The following is a 20,121-nucleotide window of genomic DNA, read 5'->3' as shown; positions in this document are numbered from 1 at the left end:
GAGGTTGGAAAGTGCTACAAGGTGGCGTCCCAACTCAGAATAGGGGAACCAGGCTCGTTCGTCCGACAGGCACTGACATTCTGGAAAAACCAGAATAAGAATCTGTAGCGGCGCAGGCGCGGCTTGGCCACCTCAAGGCGACTGGCAAAGAAGGACCGCTTGCGACACGAGGAAGAAGGCCCATGTGCCAGCCGCTGTCTTCATAGGTTCCGGGGTTCCCCTGCTTGCTGTCTGGCTACCCGGTGCGTCTCTTCCCCCAGGGACCGGGACCTGCGCCCTCATGGCCGAGGTGAAGGTGAAAGTGCAGCCGCCCGACGCGGATCCGGTCGAAATCGAAAACAGGTAAATCAGTGAGGGAGAATCGTTTCTCGGCTCGGGAGCCCCCGCGAGGCTCTGGACCCCGTCTCCGGGACCCTCGCAAGTTCAGTGGACGCGCAGGGAGGAGATCGCGGGTGTTGGAACCCTCCTCCCATCCCCGGAAGACAGAACTCTTAATTTCGAAACGAGTCGGACAGTTTGCAAGCCCCCACATAGTTTTAAAGGACTCCAACTTTCTTAAACTATTATGAATAACACATATGATGATCCTAAGACAAGATGAAAATTCGGGTTTATTTTTGTTTTTTAGGGATAATTCTAAAAACAGGTCCCAGTTGTGGTGAATTGTCGTTACAAATTTTGACATCCCACCAGAAGTGTTTGATTTACCTCCTGCTCACAGACTTATGGCTATCCAAGGCACTGTATCTTCCCTTTGTCATACTTATTCTGAGAAAACTGAAGCCTCAGCTTTAATATGTCTTTCTGTGTTTTCATTTGACTTTTGTTCTAATTTAAAGTTCATATGAATAGGGAAAAGAAATGCTTCTCTTAAATACAATAAAAATGTATATTCTGTCTGAGAAAACTGAAGCCTCAGCTTTAATATGTCTTTCTGTGTTTTCATTTGACTTTTGTTCTAATTTAAAGTTCATATGAATAGGGAAAAGAAATGCTTCTCTTAAATACAATAAAAATGTAAACGTGTATTTCAAAAGCATCGTCCTCATTTTTAACATGCTTTGACTCAGAACCATTGTAGAAACCTAGATTATCTATCAGATGTGAAAAAAGGCACAATTCCAAATTGTTATTCTTGTATTTTTTCCCCTACCACCTCTTGAAATAGATAGAAACATGAATATCATTAATGCCTTTGTTCCTAGGATTATAGAATTATGTCACCAGTTCCCTCATGGAATCACAGACCAAGTAATTCAGAATGAAATGCCGCATATAGAAGCCCAGCAGCGGGCAGTGGCCATCAATAGACTGTTGTCCATGGTAAGGTGAATCCAACTAGTTCATGTAATTACTTAAATGTTGTGATTGTCATTACTTCCTGTTATGTAGTCATGAAACCATTCTCAAAAGTGTGTTAGGTTGTGACTGATAAGACTCCAAACCAGGAAACAGCTCAAACTGCCTGAATTAAGGAAAGAAGAAGTAATATGCATTTTACAAGACAAATGAAATACTTGTATTTTAACTGTTATATTTAGTAACTTAATTGTCACTAAGCTACATAATGGCACACAACTACCTATGGGCATAGTCTAGTCACACCTTCTGTTTGCTTCTTACTGCTAGTAAAGGCAAATACATAGTAAAGGCTTTGGATCAAACACTTAAATAAGCTAGTATGAAGATTAAAAGACAAAAATGGAAAAATCAACTATAGCTACAATAAACAGGTAAGGGATAAACATGTGATGATCAGGAAGAAATAGAAAATCTGAACAGTCCAGTCACTAGTAGTAAACTTGAATTAGTAATCAAAAAACTCCCAGCAAACAAAAGTCCGGGACTGGATGGCTTCACAGGGGAGTTCTAGCAAACATATAAAGAAGAGCAAATTCCAATCCTTCTCAAACACTTCCAAAAAATTGAAGAGGAGGAAACACTCCCAAATTCGTTCTATGAGGCTCCCATTACTCTGATACCAAAACTAGACAAAGATACTACCAAAAAAAAGAAAATTAGAGGCCAGTGTCTCCGATGAATATACATGTAGAAATACTCAACAAAATATTAGCAAACCAAATTCAACAATATGCAAAAAGGATCATACACCATGACCAAATGGGATTTATTACAGGAAGGCAAAAATGGTTCAATATGCACAAATCAATCAGTGTAATACACCACAGTAACAAAAGGAAGGATAAAATTCACATGATCATCTCAATCAATGCAGAAAAAGCATTTGGCAAAATTCAACATCCATTCATGATAAAAACTCTTAGCACAGTTGGTATAGAGGGAACATATTTCAACATAATAAAAGCCTTTTATGACAGACCCACAGCTAACATATTCAACTATTAGAACTAATAAATGAATTCAGTAAAGTTGCAGGGTCAAGATTAATATACAGAAATCTGTTGCTTTTCTATACACTAATAATGAACTATCAGAGGAAGCAAGAAAACAATCTTGTGTAAAAATCACATAAAAGGAATAAAATACCTAGGAATAAACTTAACCAAGGAGGTGAAAGACCTAACTTTGAAAATTATAAAACACTGATGAAGGAAATTGAAGGTGCTACAAAGAAATAGAAAGATATCCAATGTTCTTGGACTGGAGGAATTAATATTGTTAAAATGGGGACTTCCCTGGTGGTCCAGTGGTTAAGAATACACACTTCCACTTCAGGGGGCGTGGGTTCAATTCCTGGTTGGGGATCTAAGATCCCACATGCTGCGTGGTGCGGCCATAAAATAAATAAATAAAAAATAAAGACTATATTAATATTGTTTAAATGTCCATATTATCCAAAGCAATCTACAGATCTAATGTGATCCTTATCAAAATACCCAGGACATTTTTCACAGAACTAGAATAAATAATACAAAAATGTATGTGTAGCCACAAAAGAGCCCGAATAGCCAAAGCAATCTTGAGGAAAAAAGAACAAAGCTGGAGATGTCATGCTTCCTGACTTCAGACTATACTATAAAGCCACAGTAATCAAAACGGTATGGTTCTGTCACAAAAAGAGATACATAGATCAATGGAACAGAATAGAGAGCCCAGAAATAAACCCATTCACTTACAGTCAATTAATCTAAGACAAAGGAATCAACAATATACAATGGGGAAAAGAGTCTCTTCAACAAGTGGTGCTAGGAAAAATGGACAGCTACATGTAAAAAATGAAATTAGGACTTTTTCTCACACATATATAAAAATAAACTCAAAAAGGATTAAAGACTTAACTGTAAGACCGGAAACGTAAAACTCCTGGAAGAAAACACAGGCAGAACACTGACAAAAATTGTAGCAACATTTTTAGAGAAATGCAAATCAAAACAACAATGAAATATCACCTCACACCTGTCAGAGTGACTATCATAAAAAAGACCACAAACAACAAATGGTGAGGATGTGGAGAAAAGGGAATCCTTGTACACTGTTGGTGGGAATGTAAATTGGTGCCACCACTGTGGAAAACAGTATGGAGATTCCTCAAAATACTAAAAATAGAACTACCATATGATCCAGCAGTTCCACTCCTGGGTATATGTCCAAAGGAAATGAAAACACTAATTCAAAAAGATATATGCACCCAAATGTTCATAGCAACATTATTTACAGTAACCAAGATATGGAAGCAACCTAAGTGTCCATCAACAGATAAATGGATAAAGAAGATGTGGTACATATATATAATGGAATATTACTCAGCCATAAAAAAGCACAAAATGATGCCCTTTGCAGCAACATGGTTGGACCTAAAGATTATCATACTAAGTGAAGTAAGTCAGACAGAGAAAGACAAATACACATATGATATCACTTATATGTGGAATCTAAAAAGTAAACAAATGAATATAACAAAACAGACTCACAGATATAGAGAACAAACTAGTGGTTACCAGTGGGGAGAGGGAGGGGCAAGATAAGGGTATGGGATTAAAAGGTACAAACTACTATGTATAAAATAAATTGGCTACAAGGATATATTGTACAGCACAGGGAATATAATCAATATTTTATAATAACTTTAAATGGAGTATAATCTATAAATATGAGATCACTATGTTGTACACCTGAAACTAATATAATATTGTAACTCAACTATACTTCAGTTTTAAAAAAAAAGCAGTGCACCAGATTGCTGAACGCTGTTCTAGCCAAAGGAAAAAAGGAGTGGTTTTTTCTAGTGAATTCACCATTGTGAAGGTCTTCAGCTCCAGGATGGATAGAGCAAGGGATGCTTGGAAGTTTGGCAATTAAAAATGTTTTTGTTCTCAGACCCTCCCTTTTAGCCTTTTCTTTCTGTCTGAAAATTATGCTCAGCACCTCACTCTCTTTCACCACCTCTGCAACCCCACCTATTGCCAGTTCTGTCGGCTACAGGCTGTAGGCAGTGGTAGAGCTACTGAAGAATTTTAAGCAAGGGAGTAATTATTAATAAATCACGAGTGTTGCTGATTTTAGCTCTTAAACAATTCTCAAATCTGTTCCACTGTTTCCACTCCTACTACCCCTGCATGTGTTCAGGCTCTTGGCTTTTACTTGGACTATTACAGTGCATCTTAACGGGCTTTCCTGGCTCCATGTGCCTCAGAGCAACCAGCCTGCTCTGTCTTAAATACAGATCTGACCAAGTCATTTTCCCACCAAAAACCCTTTTCTCAACTCTAGAGATTCAAGTCCACACTCTTGGGTTTACCACACTGAGCCCCTCCCTTCTGCACCCACCTCATCTCCCTCCACCCATCCAACTCAAAAGTTAGTTTTCAGAAGGAACAGATGATTTTTTGTTCTCTAGCAAATCACGCTGTTTCATGCCTCAGTTCCTTTGCTCATGCTATCTTCCCTGCTTAGCAGGCCCTTTCTCCCTTTCCTCACAGACTGACTCCTCATTATTCTCAAGACTCATCTCTGCTGTCGACTCCAGGGATCCTCACTGACCCCCCAGGCTGGGCCAAAGGTGCTTCTCTGAGAGGCCGTCCCACCCTTTACTTAGCTCTGTCTTAATGCCAACCCGATGATATTGAAGTCAGCTGTGTAATTCTCTTTCAGAATCCATGTTTGTCCCCCACCAAACATATATCACAGTACAGGTGTTCAGTAAATGTTCATAGGCTGAGATGAACAACTGAATGGAGCCTCCAAATTGGGCTTTGTGGTTTGAGGGAGGGAGGGAAAGTATTGCTGTTCATCCATATATCAATCTAATTCCAAGTCATGGGTCTGTCCAGCCTTAACTCGTGGGAATGGGGCCTCTCTTAGCCGTGCTTCCCTGAACTGCCAGAAGCCCAGTGGTACAGCCATCTGGGTTCTCCTAAGTTCAGATCCAAGGAAATGCAGGAGCATGGCACACATGCTTTGTTTTACTTGTGACTTGTGTAAAAACAGAACTACTACAGGCCTTTTATTCATTGGCTGACCTTTCTGCCTAATTCTCATGTAACACTACAGAAATCACACATATCAGTAAATGTTACTATTAACATTGTAAATTTCATTTAATCATTGTATCATAGAATATTTTTGCATGAATAGCCTTTATTTGAACTTTTTTAGACAAATTACATTTTACTATATTTATTTATATTATATATATTTATTGAATTTATTTGAATTAAGTATGGATTTTTATTTATTATTCTAAAGCTGCTTGTTTAAAATTCTTTACACATTGATCATGTAACCAAGCCAGGATCTAACATGTAGAAAATTGTTAGGTATTAATATTTGGGGAAATGGCGAGATAAAGAGGTAAGTTTTAAAAAGTATATCACATGTGACATGTAGGAAAAAACTTAAGTACTCAAGTGAAGAACTGGCAACTATGGGAGGTAGGCTATTTTAGTCTGTGTAAAATATTGAAGAATGCATTAATGTTTGTCATTGGATTTGATATATCTCTAAAATAATTCACTGTTATTTTCTTTTTTAAAAAAACAACTTTAGGGTCAGCTGGATCTCTTAAGGAGCAATACAGGCCTTCTGTATAGAATAAAGGAGTCTCAGAATGCTGGGTAAGCACCTAATTTTTTATTTTAAGAAAATTTTAATATTATAAAAGTAATATATGCTTTGGGAAAAAGAGCCAGTATAAAATTGCATTGTGTAAACCTGGCCCGTGTATCATCTCACCTCCCACATGTGTTCCATTTCCCAGAGATAGCTGCTGTTAATATTTTGGCATATATCCTTTCTTATAGGTATATATAAATACATATAGATGATTATATATTTATATACCATATATTTATATATAATCTCTCTCTCTTTTTTTTTTCTCTTATTTTAACAAAAATGGGATCATGATATCCATACTGTTTTGCAACTTGTTTTTTTTCACTTACTATATCTTGGACATCTTTTCATTTGGTACATACAGCCCTGTCTCATTCTTTTTAAGGTAAGCCCTTCTTTTGGTAAATAAGTCAATGTGATGACCTTGTCTGCTCATTCATTTAAGTAGTCTTGTAGATTATTAGATTATCCTGTACCTCTTTGCCTTTTTAATTCTACTTTATTTCCCTGCAGTAAAATGAAAGGATCAGATAACCAGGAAAAGCTAGTATATCAAATCATAGAGGATGCAGGAAATAAAGGTAAGCATGTAGAGGAACAGCAGAAACAACATTGTCTTTAGGACCAGATAGTGGGGACTGAGATCCTGGCTTCCCAGGGTATAGATCAGTCAGTTCATTATGCTGCCGTTTGTTAAAAGGAGAAGAAAATATAACACACACACACACACACACACATATATAACAATATATAATGTACATATATTTGAAGGACACCCAGGAGTGACACTGTTGTTGCCTCAGGGAGATAGGAACTAGATGGCTGTGGACAGGGATGGAAAGAGACTTCTGAATTCTGGACCATATGAATATATTATCTATTCAAAATAAATAAATTAAAACTTAAGAGGTTTTTTTGTTAATCCTTACTTGGTAAATTTTGGAAGGCTTCGTTTCTTCCTCTTATCTGTAAATTGTGGATAATAACATCTCTCTGGTTTTTGCAAAAACCCAAGGGACACCTAGTGCAGTGTGGCAGTGTCTGGTGTAACTCCCTCAACAGCTATTTAGTTCCTCTCCTGTTGCCCTTAAAGAACTTTATCAAAATTGCTGTTATTACAATTTAAGATCTGTTTGAGTCATTGATATTAGCTTTAACAATTATGATGTAATCTGAAGTCATATAATTTTTATGTGTTGGGAAGTTAAATTAACATTTTAAAAATAAATATGAAGAAGTCATTCTCTATTTTTTTTTTTTTTTTTTTTGTGGTATGCGGGCCTCCCTCTGTTGTGGCCTCTCCCGTTGCGGAGCACAGGCTCCGGACGCGCAGGCTCAGCGGCCATGGCTCACGGGCCCAGTCGCTCCGCGGCATGTGGGATCCTCCCAGACCGGGGCGCGAACCCGGTTCCCCTGCATCGGCAGGCGGACGCACAACCACTGCGCCACCAGGGAAGCCCCATTCTCTATTTTTAAAAAATCTTCCTATCTTATTATGCCTTCTTGTTGGGAAGAAAATACAGCAAAATGTTTTTACATAAATTCCTTTTATACATATAACACATATTTCCTTCTTTGAAAGAAAAATCATAGCTTTCTGCACAGGCTTTTAGTGACTATGGGAACTGTAATCTTTCTATTTTCCAAATATAGTGCTGTATAAATAATGGATATACATGCACACAGATGCTCTCATAAAGTGTTTTTTGCTCTCTTGACAAGGGTGGCAGCCAACCCAGATCCAGACTTAAGTTTGTTTTTCACATATACAATCTAAAGTGATATTTAAAGAAAAAAAGAGGTTGGGATGTAGGGGGGGCATGGAAAAGGCAATATATGTTAATTCAGTGACATTCAAGATTTTTCTTCCATTACAAAAATGTCCTTTTCGTATGATTTTTAAAAGGTGCCACACTGGCATTCCAAGAAATTTCCAGTTAGAAAATAGAACATATAACTTATGTATTGTTTTGCATATTTTTGTTACTTTATCTGAGACTCTTACCCCTAATTCATTTTTCCTATAGCTATGCTCTAGGAATATATACATATTTTGCTAGATTTATAATGAGATATAAGCAATAGGAAAAGAAACACACATCCTATAGTGTTCAACTTATTTTACTTTACTTTCTTATAGGAATATGGAGCAGAGATATCCGATACAAAAGCAACTTGCCATTAACAGAAATTAACAAAATTCTAAAGAATTTGGAAAGTAAAAAGCTAATTAAAGCTGTTAAGTCTGTGGCAGTGAGTAACCATCTCTTTTCTTCCCCTGAATGTTCACTGTACATATATTGCTCCAAGTATATTTCAGGTTTTTATTCTTTAAGCTATGTCATGATTTAAAACAACTGGTCAAAAAAGATTTTTAAAATTTTAGCTCATATTGGATGGTTTGGAGGTGCTGCTTTAGATATGTCCCTGCCAGTTAACTCTTAAAGTCTTACCCACTCAAAAATCTAAAACTACTTTACTCTCTTCAGTAAAGAATTTTGGGGATCACGAACATTTTTCCTGGATTTTGTGGTATGGAAGATAATTTATTTCAACCTGGTGTATGAGATTACCCATTCCACAAATACCCGTCGTGCATTTGCTATGTGCTGGGCACTGTTCTGGGGGCTTGGAATACGTTAGTGAGCAAGTCACAGAAAGTTCTCTGCCCTGGCCCTGGTGGAGCATCTGTTCCAGCGCATGGTATTTCTCCTCCTCCTCTTGCCAGCCACCCCATCACATCCTCCAGGGGCTTCAGGATCCAGAGCTGGCTCCAGCAGACACATTGCTGACTTCACTGATTGAGGCATCAGAGGAGCTGGGGTACTCCTAGATTAAAGTGTGCTTGAACACAAAATTCAGCAAATAAGAATTGGATAGTCATCAGTGGTTTTATTTATCGATGGTATTTATGTCCTACCACTCTCTCATTTAGAATATTATTTCTCTTCCACATTTTTATTGGATAATTTCAAATGTATACAAAAGTATAGGAAATAACAAAATGAATCCCCATGTACCCATGCCTAGCTTCATTTTGCCAATCATGCTCTACATCTTTATTTTTAGTAGCAGCTTTATTGAGATTTAATTCAGTGGGTTTTAGTATATTCAGAGTTCTGCAGTCACCACACTGTTCTAATTTTTTAAATTATATCTTTTTATTGTTGTTGTGTTTTGTTTTGTTTTGGGTTTTTTTGGCCATGCCGTGTGGCTTGTGGGATCTTAGTTCCCTGACCAGGGATTGAACCTGGGCCAAGACAAAGACAGCACCGAGTCCTAACCACTGGACTGCCAGGGAACTACCAATATGTGGTCTTTAGTGTCTGGCTTCTTTCACTTAGCATGATGTTTTCAAAGTTTCAGACTAAAGTAGTATTAGATTGTAACCCAAAGTATAAAATAAATATTCATGAGAACATACTAATATGTTTGAATAAATAAATCAATGGGCGAGAATAGACAAGTCTTCATGCAGAAGAATTCCAAATAATTTGTGTAGACTCTTCATCCTCAAGGAAGTAGAGCGAACTCCCAGTCTTTAAGTGTGGACTGTGCGTGGTGGCTTCCTTCCACATATGGAAAGGGCAGGACAAAAAAGTAACTTTACAGTGGAGAAAACTGAGAAACACTACCTCAAACCAGGTGATGGATTTACAATGTCAAGGCTGATAAGTTATATTGATGACAATCAGTCATCATTTAGTGATGATCAAGTACCCTTGATATGACATGATGAGAAGGGCACTTTACCTCTGTGGTCTTTTCTCCAGTCTACTCGGACAAATCCCAATTAAGGGACATCCTACAGAATTTTTTGCCAGTAATTCTAAAAAATGGCAAATTCACCAATAACAAGGAAAGTCTGAGAAACTGTCACAACCAAAATTTGCCTCATGTATGATAAATGTGTAACAATATGGTATTCTGGATAGGATCCTGGACCATTAAAATGACATTAGGGAAAAACGAAGGGAATCTGAATAACGTACAGACTTTATAATTAATATTGACCTATCAATATTGTTTCATTAGCTGTAACAGATGTACTCTGGTAATGTCAGGTGTTAGTACTAAAGGAAGCTGAGCACAAGGTCCCATCTTCACAATAATTCTGTAAATCCCAAACTGCTCTAAAATATGAAGCTTTGGGGGTTTTTAAGTCTTAGTTTTGGAAGACTGTTTCGTTACCTTTTAACCATCTACTGTGCGTGTTTTTTCCTAGGCCTCAAAAAAGAAGGTGTACATGCTCTATAACCTGCAGCCAGACCGCTCTGTGACCGGTGGAGCCTGGTACAGTGACCAGGATTTTGAATCTGAATTTGTAGAGGTGCTTAACCAACAGTGTTTTAAATTCCTACAAACCAAGGTGAGGCATAATTGAGGAAACATCACTCCCAAGTATAATTTTTTTAAGTTTCTTCATAAGGAATGTTTAATCTTGTGTATCATATCTTACAGGAATTGAAAACATTGAAATTGGTCATTTTTACTAAACAAAATATGTCCTGTTGTTGTTCTCACTCTATATGAATTGTATTCAGAAGGCACCAGTATTCTTCCTGAAATTTATGTTTCTACCCTTATAGGCAGAAACAGCACGAGAAAGCAAACAGAATCCAATGATACAAAGAAATAGTTCATTTGCTTCATCACATGAAGTGTGGAAGTATATCTGTGAATTGGGGATCAGTAAGGTTGGAACTCGGTTTCTAATTTTCATCTTATTTTTAAAAACTTGTTCTTCATCATAGGGATATAGTTTACAATGTATTGCAAACACAGCTGACCCAGACCCTTTTTTCTGGTGATACCCATGTACATTCTGCAGAACCCACTTTGAGGAAGTACTGTCCTAAGGCAGTCAGGCAACGGCGGTCATTGCCGTCGGGCACTTTCTGAACTGTATGTACCTGAGCTTGGGCTACAGAGCAGCAGAGTGGAGGCCTGGCAGTGCTTTTCACTACCAGATTCAAAAGTCTGTTCTGACAAGTTCTTGATTCTCTTGGGGACATTTCCATGTATGTGCCAAACATCCATCATCATAGCAGTTGTCGTTTATTGATATTTTCCTACTTATGAGATGTTAGTGGCATTGTCAGCACATTCTCTGAAGATCTGTACAGACACACTGTGTTTGATGCTTTTCATCATCAGAGAAGAAGCTGAAGTGGCCGCTTGGACAAGTCATTTTCATTTCCTGGGCTCCAGATCTCACTTTCATAAAATACAGGAATTTGGACTATTTGATGTCTAAAATACCTTTCTGCTCAAGCATTTTATAAATCTCCATCAAATTCTTGCCAAAGAAATGTTACAAGATGTCTAGATTTTCCTTGGGAGGGTGAAGACATCAGCAAGTGTCAAGCTCAGTGCGAGCTCAGAGCCCTGCCCCTGGCATTTGAGGGTCTGTGCTCACTTGGGCCATTGTTCAGCCTCTTTGCGCCTTCATTTACTCTCGAGCATAATCCTTCCCCATTTCACCAAGGAATTGTGGCCTTTTACGTTTTTTAACACCCTCCAAAAGGGTGTCTCCTTGTCCTTTTTGGGTCCTTTCTAATGTATCCCTTTTGTAGGTAGAGTTGTCCATGGAGGACATTGAGACCATCTTAAATACACTCATTTATGATGGGAAAGTGGAGATGACTATCATCGCTGCAAAAGAAGGCACCGTAGGCAGTGTGGACGGACACATGAAACTGTACAGGGCAGTCAATCCGATCATCCCGCCCACGGGATTGGTCCGGGCCCCCTGCGGACTCTGCCCGGTGAGTTACAATGGCTTCCCTTTACACTTCACTGCCATGAAGTGCAGATGCCACATAATGTATTGATACCAGCAAGCACACCCTAGTTTTCTCAAACTCAGGGTTGACCAAGAACTGCTGAAACCTCCATGTAACCTTGATGACAGAGCTTTAATGAACATATCATCACCTTGTATTCTTTCTTAGAATAACCATGTTAAGGAAATTTGTTTTCTGCTCTTGGCCCCAAAATGGACATTTTTTTTCTTTTTGGCTGCACTGCACGGCATGTGGGATCTTAGTTCCCCAACCCGGGATCGAACCTGTACCCCCTGCAGTGGAAGCGTGGAGTCTTGACCACTGGACTGCCAGGGAAGTCCCCAGATGGACGATTTTTGATGAGGGCTAATCATTTCACTTCAGTAGGGAGGGAAATGAGATTTGTTGAGAACCTACTATGGGCCAGACATGTTCTTGAAGATTTCTGTGGTCTCATTTAATCCTTGTTACTTGCCTTGGAGCTAGTGGTGTTACTTCAAGTGTGAGGGAACTCAGGCTGAGGGCAACCTAAGCATTCAGCTGAGACATGATAACTAGCACTCACACCCAGAGGTGATATGCTTTCCCTCGAGGCTCGCCCCACACTCTTCATTCTTCTGTTCCCAGATAGTCTCTGAAAGCCACCTGTGTGCTGCAGGCACCGTGCCAGCGCTTGTGGCATTTATATTCTTGGGCTGTTAGTCCGTGTTTTATTGTCTACATGCCTAAGCTCTCTATGCCCTGGTTTCAACTCCTAGAAAAAAGGCTAACCTGTTGGGAATTCTATTTAGCACCCTTCACAAAAAGGAACGTGGCTAAACATGAAACATTTGGTTAGTTAAGATTAAGTCATTCGTGTGTATATCTCTCCCTTCCTGGACTCTTGTTACCTGCCTTCTGCCCAGTGGGTAGGTGGATATGGTTGGCTTAGTGCTACAGTGAAAGGTCTCTCACTCACTCTGTGATCACAGAGCAGGTCCTCTTCCAGTATGTTCTTATTTACAGTCCTAACCTCTTTCACTTTTAAAGTTTTGTTTTTAATATTGCTTTAAATAAATGGTTGGGTCTTGGATATTTTGTTAGAATTTTGTTGTAGTTGATATTTAAGACATTACCTATAATGTAATAATTTTAAAACTTCAGTTTGAATATAACCTTTTTTCTTTTTTAAAGGTTTTTGACGACTGCCATGAAGGTGGTGAGATTTCACCATCTAACTGTATTTACATGACAGAGTGGCTCGAATTTTAATAGAGAGCTATGAACTTTACTGACATTTTGCAAATGAAGTTACTTTGGGAACAAATAATTTGATTCATGATGGAACATCAAATTCCCTTGAAAGCAAACTTCAAGATACAAACTTGCTGCTATGAAAAAAAATTTTTTAATCTATGAAGACTAAATTTACATTGGTTGAGTAGGCAACAGGACATGAAACAGGTAAGGTTAGTAGTGAAATCCATTCTTCCATAAGTAAAATACTTTGAACTCCTGGAAGACCACCTTCTGAAGCTTTCAAGACTTTTGATGATTCACGGGAAAAGAAGCAAATATGTTCATATTCACCAAGTACTGTGATAACGGCTAGAGCTTTAAAATGCCTGTTTTAAAGTTACTTATTAAGGTCTTCATTGGGAACTTTTTATATATGACCCAGTGTCACCATTTCTGTTTTGTTTTCTCAGCGGTTTCATTGAGAAGAAATGAAAAGTGGTGAAGGCAGGAATAGCAGGGGAGAACGCAGACTTGGGGCATGAGTGGGGGACACAGTGGAACATCCCTTTTCTACACACTATTGATGCCTTTCTATGTCCGAAATATTCTTTCAGAGGATTGTGCCTCTGTACTTACCTCAAACCCAAATGATGCTGTTGTCAAGGTTATCTATTTAGTGTATACATATTAATTACTCTCATCCTAAATGGAATATTTTCACTGGTTCTTCTTTGTTAAAGTCTTACAAGTTTCACTCTGTGGCTCAATTTTATTATTTGCTAGAATTTTCCCCTAGATTCTTATTTAACTAAAATTAAAACTAAAAAGAATCCATTGCCCTCCATTCACTTTATTGGGCGGGGGGGGGTTATCATTCTTCTTTCCTTACCCTGTTTTAGATTTTTTTTCCATATTCTGTTCTAAAATTCATGGTGTAATAGGTCTAAACTAAGCAGGAAGCCATTATAATTGTCCTCAGTTCTAATTGCACTTTCAGTCCCAATCTTCAGCTAAACAGAAAACAATAGGTTACTTGATGTATTGTTACACGGAAGTTAGCTATAGGTCTTTTTAGGATCTCAGCTGTCATATTTTCACTTTGTAGCGCCACTTAAAAGTTTCTGTGTCCAGGCCAAAAGTGGGGGACCGAGGGAAAGGAAAGCTCTGCTGGGGCCCGAGTTCAAACACCAGGTTTGGAGAACCAACACAAGGGTTATTTTGAGATAAACAGTAAAATAAAATTCAGCGCAGTATCCAATTTTTAAGAACCAGATAAATTCTGTGGCCAGCTGTACAGAATTAGCATTTGATGACACTGGTGCTTTGAAACAAAGATCATTTCAAGTACTAGATGTGTAAGATCCAGAAGAATCTGGGAGCCTGAAACTACAGAGGGTTTCCGATCCACTCTCAGTAAGAGCTGGAATGCTAAGAACAATATCTGCCCTTCCTGGGACCTGGCCTGTCTCAGGGGCGCTCGTCTTATTTAATGACAAAACTGAGCTTGGAGGAGACTTAGAAGTGGAACGAAGGAAGCAGTTTTTTAAATACAGACTTTGTACTATATCTTGACAGCCAGAGATTTTTAAGTTTACAATCAGTGGCTAAAACAAAAGTATTCCTTGCCTACCAGAATAAAGAGCTCCTATAAACTTTTTTCCCTTAGCATGTTTTTCATTCTGAATATTAACTAAAGAAGGATAGAGACAATATTTTTTTTTAATTCATTTATTTATTTTTTAAATTAAAAAAAATTTCTTTTTTAGCTGCGTTGGGTCTTCGTTGCTGCATGCAGGCTTTCTCTAGTTGCAGCGAGTGGGGGCTACTCTTCTTTGTGGTGCGCGGGCTTCTCATTGTGGTGGCTTCTCTTTGTTGTGGAGCATGGGCTCTAGGCACATGGGCTTCAGTAGTTGTGGCACGCGGGCTCTAGCGTGCAGGCTCAGTAGTTGTGGCCCACGTGCTCAGTAGTTGTGGCTCGCGGGCTCTAGAGCGCAGGCTCAGCAGCTGTGGCGCACGGCCTTAGTTGCTCCGCGGCATGTGGGATCTTCCCAGACCAGGGCTCGAACCCGTGTCCCCTGCACTGGCAGGCAGATTCTTAACTACTGAGCCACTAGGGAAGCCCCGAGACAACAATTTTAAAATACAGCACCTCTGTTTATCATTAAATGGATATTTACCCTACAGGAGTAAATTTTGACCAAAACAAATTGTGGTGCTCTAGACTCACAACAACACCAAAAAATCAAATTGTAAGTAAAGTCCTAACCTTACACTTGATTTCCATTTAGTGTAAGGTATTTTGCTCACCTGAAAATAGATATTCCCTAGAGTCTATCAAGGCCCCTCTCTGCTTTATAAAGATCTGTAGAGAGTCAAACAGAGAATCATGAAAGGCCATGATTTGACGGTTTAAATGAATAGTCCATGTGGGGTTCTTCCTTGAAACTCCTCTGATCTCTTAGTTTGGTGATGAGTAAGTTTTATAGGATCATAATTTTTATGTTGATCAACTAAGCAAACTAGTCAAACAAAAGTAACGTCAGGTTGAGTCACTTCTACGTTGGTGGTGGGTGAGGGAAGCATGTAACACGCGCTCTAGCGCAGTGCTGTCCAATAGAACCTTCTATCAGGATGGAAATGCTCTATATCTGTGTCCAGTAAGGAAGCCACTAGTCAGCCGTGGCTGGTGAGCACCTGAACCGTGGCTTCTGTGAATGAAGAACTGAACGTTTTCTTTGCTGGCACCCTGTGGTTACTGGTTACCGTACTATCAGCCCAACTTAACCATCGTATGCCTCTATATTCAAGTTACTTTTATAGGAATGAAGAATATCAAATTATTTCTCAATTGTATATATTTGGTTTTTTCTACAGAGGAAGAGGACAATAAAGTATTATGAACTGTTACTTGTATAAGTTTGTAAATTTTTTTAAGAAAGGACTTCAGAAAACAAGGCAGAGAATACGGAGAACAATGACTACTTCCAAATAATTCAAATAGAATCAGGCTTTGATTATAGGCTTGGTCAAATCAATGCTAAACAGCTTCTCTAAGAAAAGTATTCAATGGATTTATCTACTTTGTTTTTCACTAACTTGTCAAATAAACTGTTTTTAATCTTTATTTTTAATTATAAAAGACACAGTGCACAAACTCAAATAATCCCCAGGTGTATAATGTAAAAAGGAGACATCCACCACACCATAACTACCAAAATTCCCATCCCCTAAGATAACTGCTGCTAAAAATTTAGAGAATCTCTCCTGACATTTTTTGAGCACATTTAGAAATCAAAAGCTTTTTCAGGTTCAAATGATGGCTTTGAATTTTCATTAGGTATGAACAGTGTGGGAATTCACATTATTGCAGCAAATATTAGGTGTGAGTTTACTGGAAATTGTTTTGAGATGTTACTTGGGGATAATAATAGACAAAAAACGTTGGAAAATGAAAAAGGGTTTTTTTTGAGGAAGTATGATTAGAAGAAAAATCATGGAATGATGCTGAAAGAGATATAAAGGACCATGGAAATTAAAAGGTAGAACACTTAACAGAACAAAATTTGAGATATGGAAAGATCATTTTTAAAAATATTTAAGACTTTGTAACAAAATCCAAACTGTTCCCATGATTTCATCCTTTGACGTCATGTCTATTTCTCAGGCTTTTCTCAAGCTCTAAAGCACTGGCTAAGTGAATACTTACGGCAGAGGTCACACATGGATGTCTTGGACTTTGTGTCTTGCTGTGTTTGCAAATTTTTTATTTACACTGTAGTTGCCAACTAACATAACGCATATGTCTGTGGACTGAATGTAATTCATGTACATGTGGATTATATATACATACACTTATGGTCCCTAAATACAAAAGTGTATTAATTTTTTTCCTTGAAAATCAGAAAACTGGCAATGCCTTGCCAAATTCCCACATGGCAACAATCCAGACAGGGCCCAGCAAGAGTTCTCCCCATCACCCTAATGCTCGCCAGTCTGGTCTTAGACCGATCCCTGCCTGACCCTGCAGACCCCTGCCTCAACCTCCTTGTGTGTCACTCTCTCAACATGTTAAGGACATGTTATGCTGCAACTCCTACAGCATAACATGAAAGCTGTTTAGTTTTAATCTGGACTAGGGATCAGGAAACCTGGGTTTCGTTTCTGTCTTACTCCCTTTGGATAGGTAAGGGTGGTTAAGCTGTCCCATGTCCCTATCAAATGGGAAAAATACTGTTTTAGGTCAGAGCAGTTTGAGGAGATGTAGATTCTATGGAAAATGAAAATACTGTTTGTAATTTAGTTTGAACATTGAAACGTGTGTTTTTTGGACCTTAATTTGATCTGGTTTGCATGCCTGTTATTCATGTGATAATAGATGACTGTCATCTGTTAATAATCTGATCGTGGCCCTACTCCCATGTTGTTATACAGAACAGCAGGAACGACCCTGGCTATCCTGGCACTTCCAGCATGGATTTGACCACACTAACCAGTTCATGAAACTCCGTGTTCTGGAAATGGCCACGGTCAGTGAATCTGTACAATTTGGCTTCCAACCTGTTGGCTACTTCTTGTTGTTCCTTCCAAGGAAGGAAAGGATCGTCGGTGGAGCCAAACTGCACAATGTGAGGGCAGTTGGCTTTGATCTTCTCCCACTGCCAGGGGCGGCTGAAGTATCCTATGAGAAGAACACACAACCTCTCAGTGTCGTGGATACTTTCCATTCTCGCCACTCTAGTGAGGACCATGGCAGAGACGCAGAAATTCAGAGCCCAAGTGTGAGTTAGAAGCCCTTCCTCAGTTTTCAGATCCGTAGGGCTTCATACCATAGCTACTGGTGAAGGGGGAGGATAGGGCTCAGGGGTTCAGTTCTAGACTACAGGTTAGATAGTGGCTCACTGCCCTCTCTAAGTGCCTAACTTACACCTAAAGATGGGTGGTAAATATTCCTCATGTGCTGTTAGATTTTGTGTTAGCCTGTCGGAAGATAGTGCTGTTTTACTACCTGAGCGTGCAGCCCCGTGGCTACAGGAAGGGCTCTTCCGGTTTCTGCCTTCAGACTTACCGCTTGCCCGTTCATTGTCATCCCCCAGGTCAGACGTGTACGCAGACACTAACACGATAGCACACACCCGGTGGGTCTCTGCGTACCTGGAGCGAGAGGAATGGTGTAGCTGATGTTTAACGTTAAATCTGGTCCCAGAAAGTCAGTAAGCCACCCAAAACTCGTTTGATTTAGCTTACAGAAAGCACGTGCTGTAGGCTGCTGAGGTTAGTATAAAAAAGAGCAAGGAAAATGCAGAAATATGAGCCTGGTGGTTAATCACCTCACCTGGGCTACCTGAGTTTCTACTCTGTTTTCAAGGTAGTGCAAACATTTTCCGTAATTCTTTCTGAATAAACATAAAAAGTGTAATTATTCCCTTTGATGTGTGCATTCGTCGGCATTACTTGGTTGGTTAACATGTGGATTCCCAGGCTCAGCCCAGAGCATCTGATTCAGAGGATTGTGAGTGAGGCACAGGAATCTGCATTCTAAGGCGTGACACCTCCCCAACCCAAGTGACAGATGCAAGTGGTCTGTGACTGTACCATCCCAGAACTGTGCCTCTCTCACACACTCTTGTTTGCGTTGTCTTACCTCTGTCCCCCAAGGGCATCCCTCAAGGGCAGGTCTGAGCCTTCTCGATTTTTTGTGACCCTGTTCCCTAGAACAGTGCCCGGCAAACAGACACTCAGCTAACTGTAGACAGTTCCCTCACTGAGCAGAGGCCAAGGCTAAGGAAGGACCTAGAAAGGTAAGAGCTCTAGGAGGCCTTGGTGCCAGGCAAGATTTAGGGTTGGTATTTTGTTCTTGTGCCTAAACTTTTTCTCCAATCTTTTGCTTTGAAAAATGTCAAACTTACCGAAAAGTGAGAACAACAAGCACCCAGATTTGTTAATTTTGCAACAGTTCACCCCTAAATACTTTAGCACGTAGCCCCAAGAACGCAGCTGTGCTCTTATGTAACGACAGTATCATTCTTGCACCTAATAAATTTAGCACCAAGACAGTAACATTACCTGGATTCACTTTTCCCTAGTTGTACCAAACTGTTCTTTAGAACATCTTTTCAATCCTAGATCTGGTCAAAGATCACGCGTTTGGTTTCATGACTCTTCAATCACTTTTAAATTTGTTTTAAATGAGATTGACGACTTTTAAGAATTTGAGGCCCATTTTCTTGTACGTTATCCCCTAAACTGAACTTGTTTCCTCATGATTAGGCTGAGGTGAAACATTTTTGGCAAGACCATTACGTAGGCAATGTTGTGTCCTTCCCACTCCTCCACAACGATGGGCACACGATGCCAGTTTGTCCCATTACTGCTGAGACTGTCAGATTCCCTAGGGTGATACCCCTCAGATCCCTCCACTGTAAAGACACAATTCCCCCTTGTGATTAATAAGTAACTGTGGGGTAGTCCTCTGTATCCTGTTCCCCTATGATCTTAGGCCCCATGGCTTTAGCATCTGGTTTTCTCCTTGCCTACCTTAACTTTAGAAGTTAATTTTTAGAAGGTTCCTGACAATCCTACAATAAATTTCAGGAGTCTTTAAAAGAAGCCACATCGTTATTAGCCAGCGGCCTGAGAAAAATTCAGTTGGCCTTGGGTTAGCACAGATTTCAGCATAAAGGGCTTTCTTCATTTTCCAGACAACCCCTGGCAGCTTATAAACACTATGTACCATAATTCTGTAGGTCCACATTGGAAAGCATTATTCTCGTAGCTTCCACAGGTGTGGCTGAAAGGTTATGGAACTTGGTAAGATTTCTCTGACAATCGATTCAAGTGACATCCTGAGGGGCTGCTGGGGACAAGAAGCCACACAAAAACCATAATCCTGGGACTTCTCTGGTGGCGCAGTGGTTAAGAATCCGCTTGCCAATGCAGGGGACACGGGGTCAAGCCCAGGTCTGGGAAGATCCCACATGCCCCAGAGCAACTAAGCCTGTGTGCCACAACTACTGAGCCCAAGTGCCACAACTACTGAAGCCCACGCACCACAACTACTGAAGCCCGCGCGCCCAGAGCCCAT

General features: G+C 39.6%; 2 protein-coding genes across 4 annotated transcripts in view; one reads left to right on the top strand and one right to left on the bottom strand.

The window, feature by feature from the left end:
- Window positions 1-91: 91 nt before the first annotated feature.
- POLR3F (RNA polymerase III subunit F) lies at window positions 92-13,870 on the top strand. Of its 3 annotated transcripts, XR_003683051.2 has the most exons (11): window positions 92-342; window positions 1,206-1,323; window positions 5,968-6,035; window positions 6,401-6,421; window positions 6,550-6,617; window positions 8,177-8,289; window positions 10,262-10,405; window positions 10,626-10,733; window positions 11,613-11,804; window positions 12,996-13,265; window positions 13,511-13,870. XR_003683051.2 is itself a non-coding variant. In XM_028499453.2 (10 exons), exons 1-10 carry the CDS (start codon window positions 281-283, stop codon window positions 13,071-13,073), a joined length of 972 nt encoding a protein of 323 aa, XP_028355254.1. In that variant the 5' UTR covers window positions 92-280; the 3' UTR covers window positions 13,074-13,870. The 3 variants fall into 3 exon arrangements, 2 of the variants coding, with proteins under 2 accessions (XP_028355254.1, XP_007114813.1); XM_028499453.2 differs by having other exon boundaries at window positions 12,996-13,870; XM_007114751.4 differs by lacking the exon at window positions 6,401-6,421 and having other exon boundaries at window positions 93-342; window positions 12,996-13,870.
- A 116-nt stretch (window positions 13,871-13,986) lies between these two features.
- RBBP9 (RB binding protein 9, serine hydrolase) overlaps window positions 13,987-20,121 on the bottom strand; it is a 9,629-nt gene continuing 3,494 nt past the window's right edge. Inside the window, exons 4-5 of the mRNA XM_007114750.4 lie at window positions 18,106-18,191; window positions 13,987-17,718 (exon numbers count right to left, since the gene is read on the bottom strand). Of these exons, the coding sequence (XP_007114812.1) occupies window positions 17,492-17,718; window positions 18,106-18,191 (313 nt within the window). The 3' untranslated portion in view covers window positions 13,987-17,491. The remainder of the gene's footprint in view (window positions 17,719-18,105; window positions 18,192-20,121) is intronic.

Source organism: Physeter macrocephalus, chromosome 14 (assembly GCF_002837175.3).
Source record: "Physeter macrocephalus isolate SW-GA chromosome 14, ASM283717v5, whole genome shotgun sequence".
NCBI lineage: Eukaryota > Metazoa > Chordata > Mammalia > Artiodactyla > Physeteridae > Physeter > Physeter macrocephalus.
This window is presented reverse-complemented; position numbering and strand designations above follow the sequence as displayed.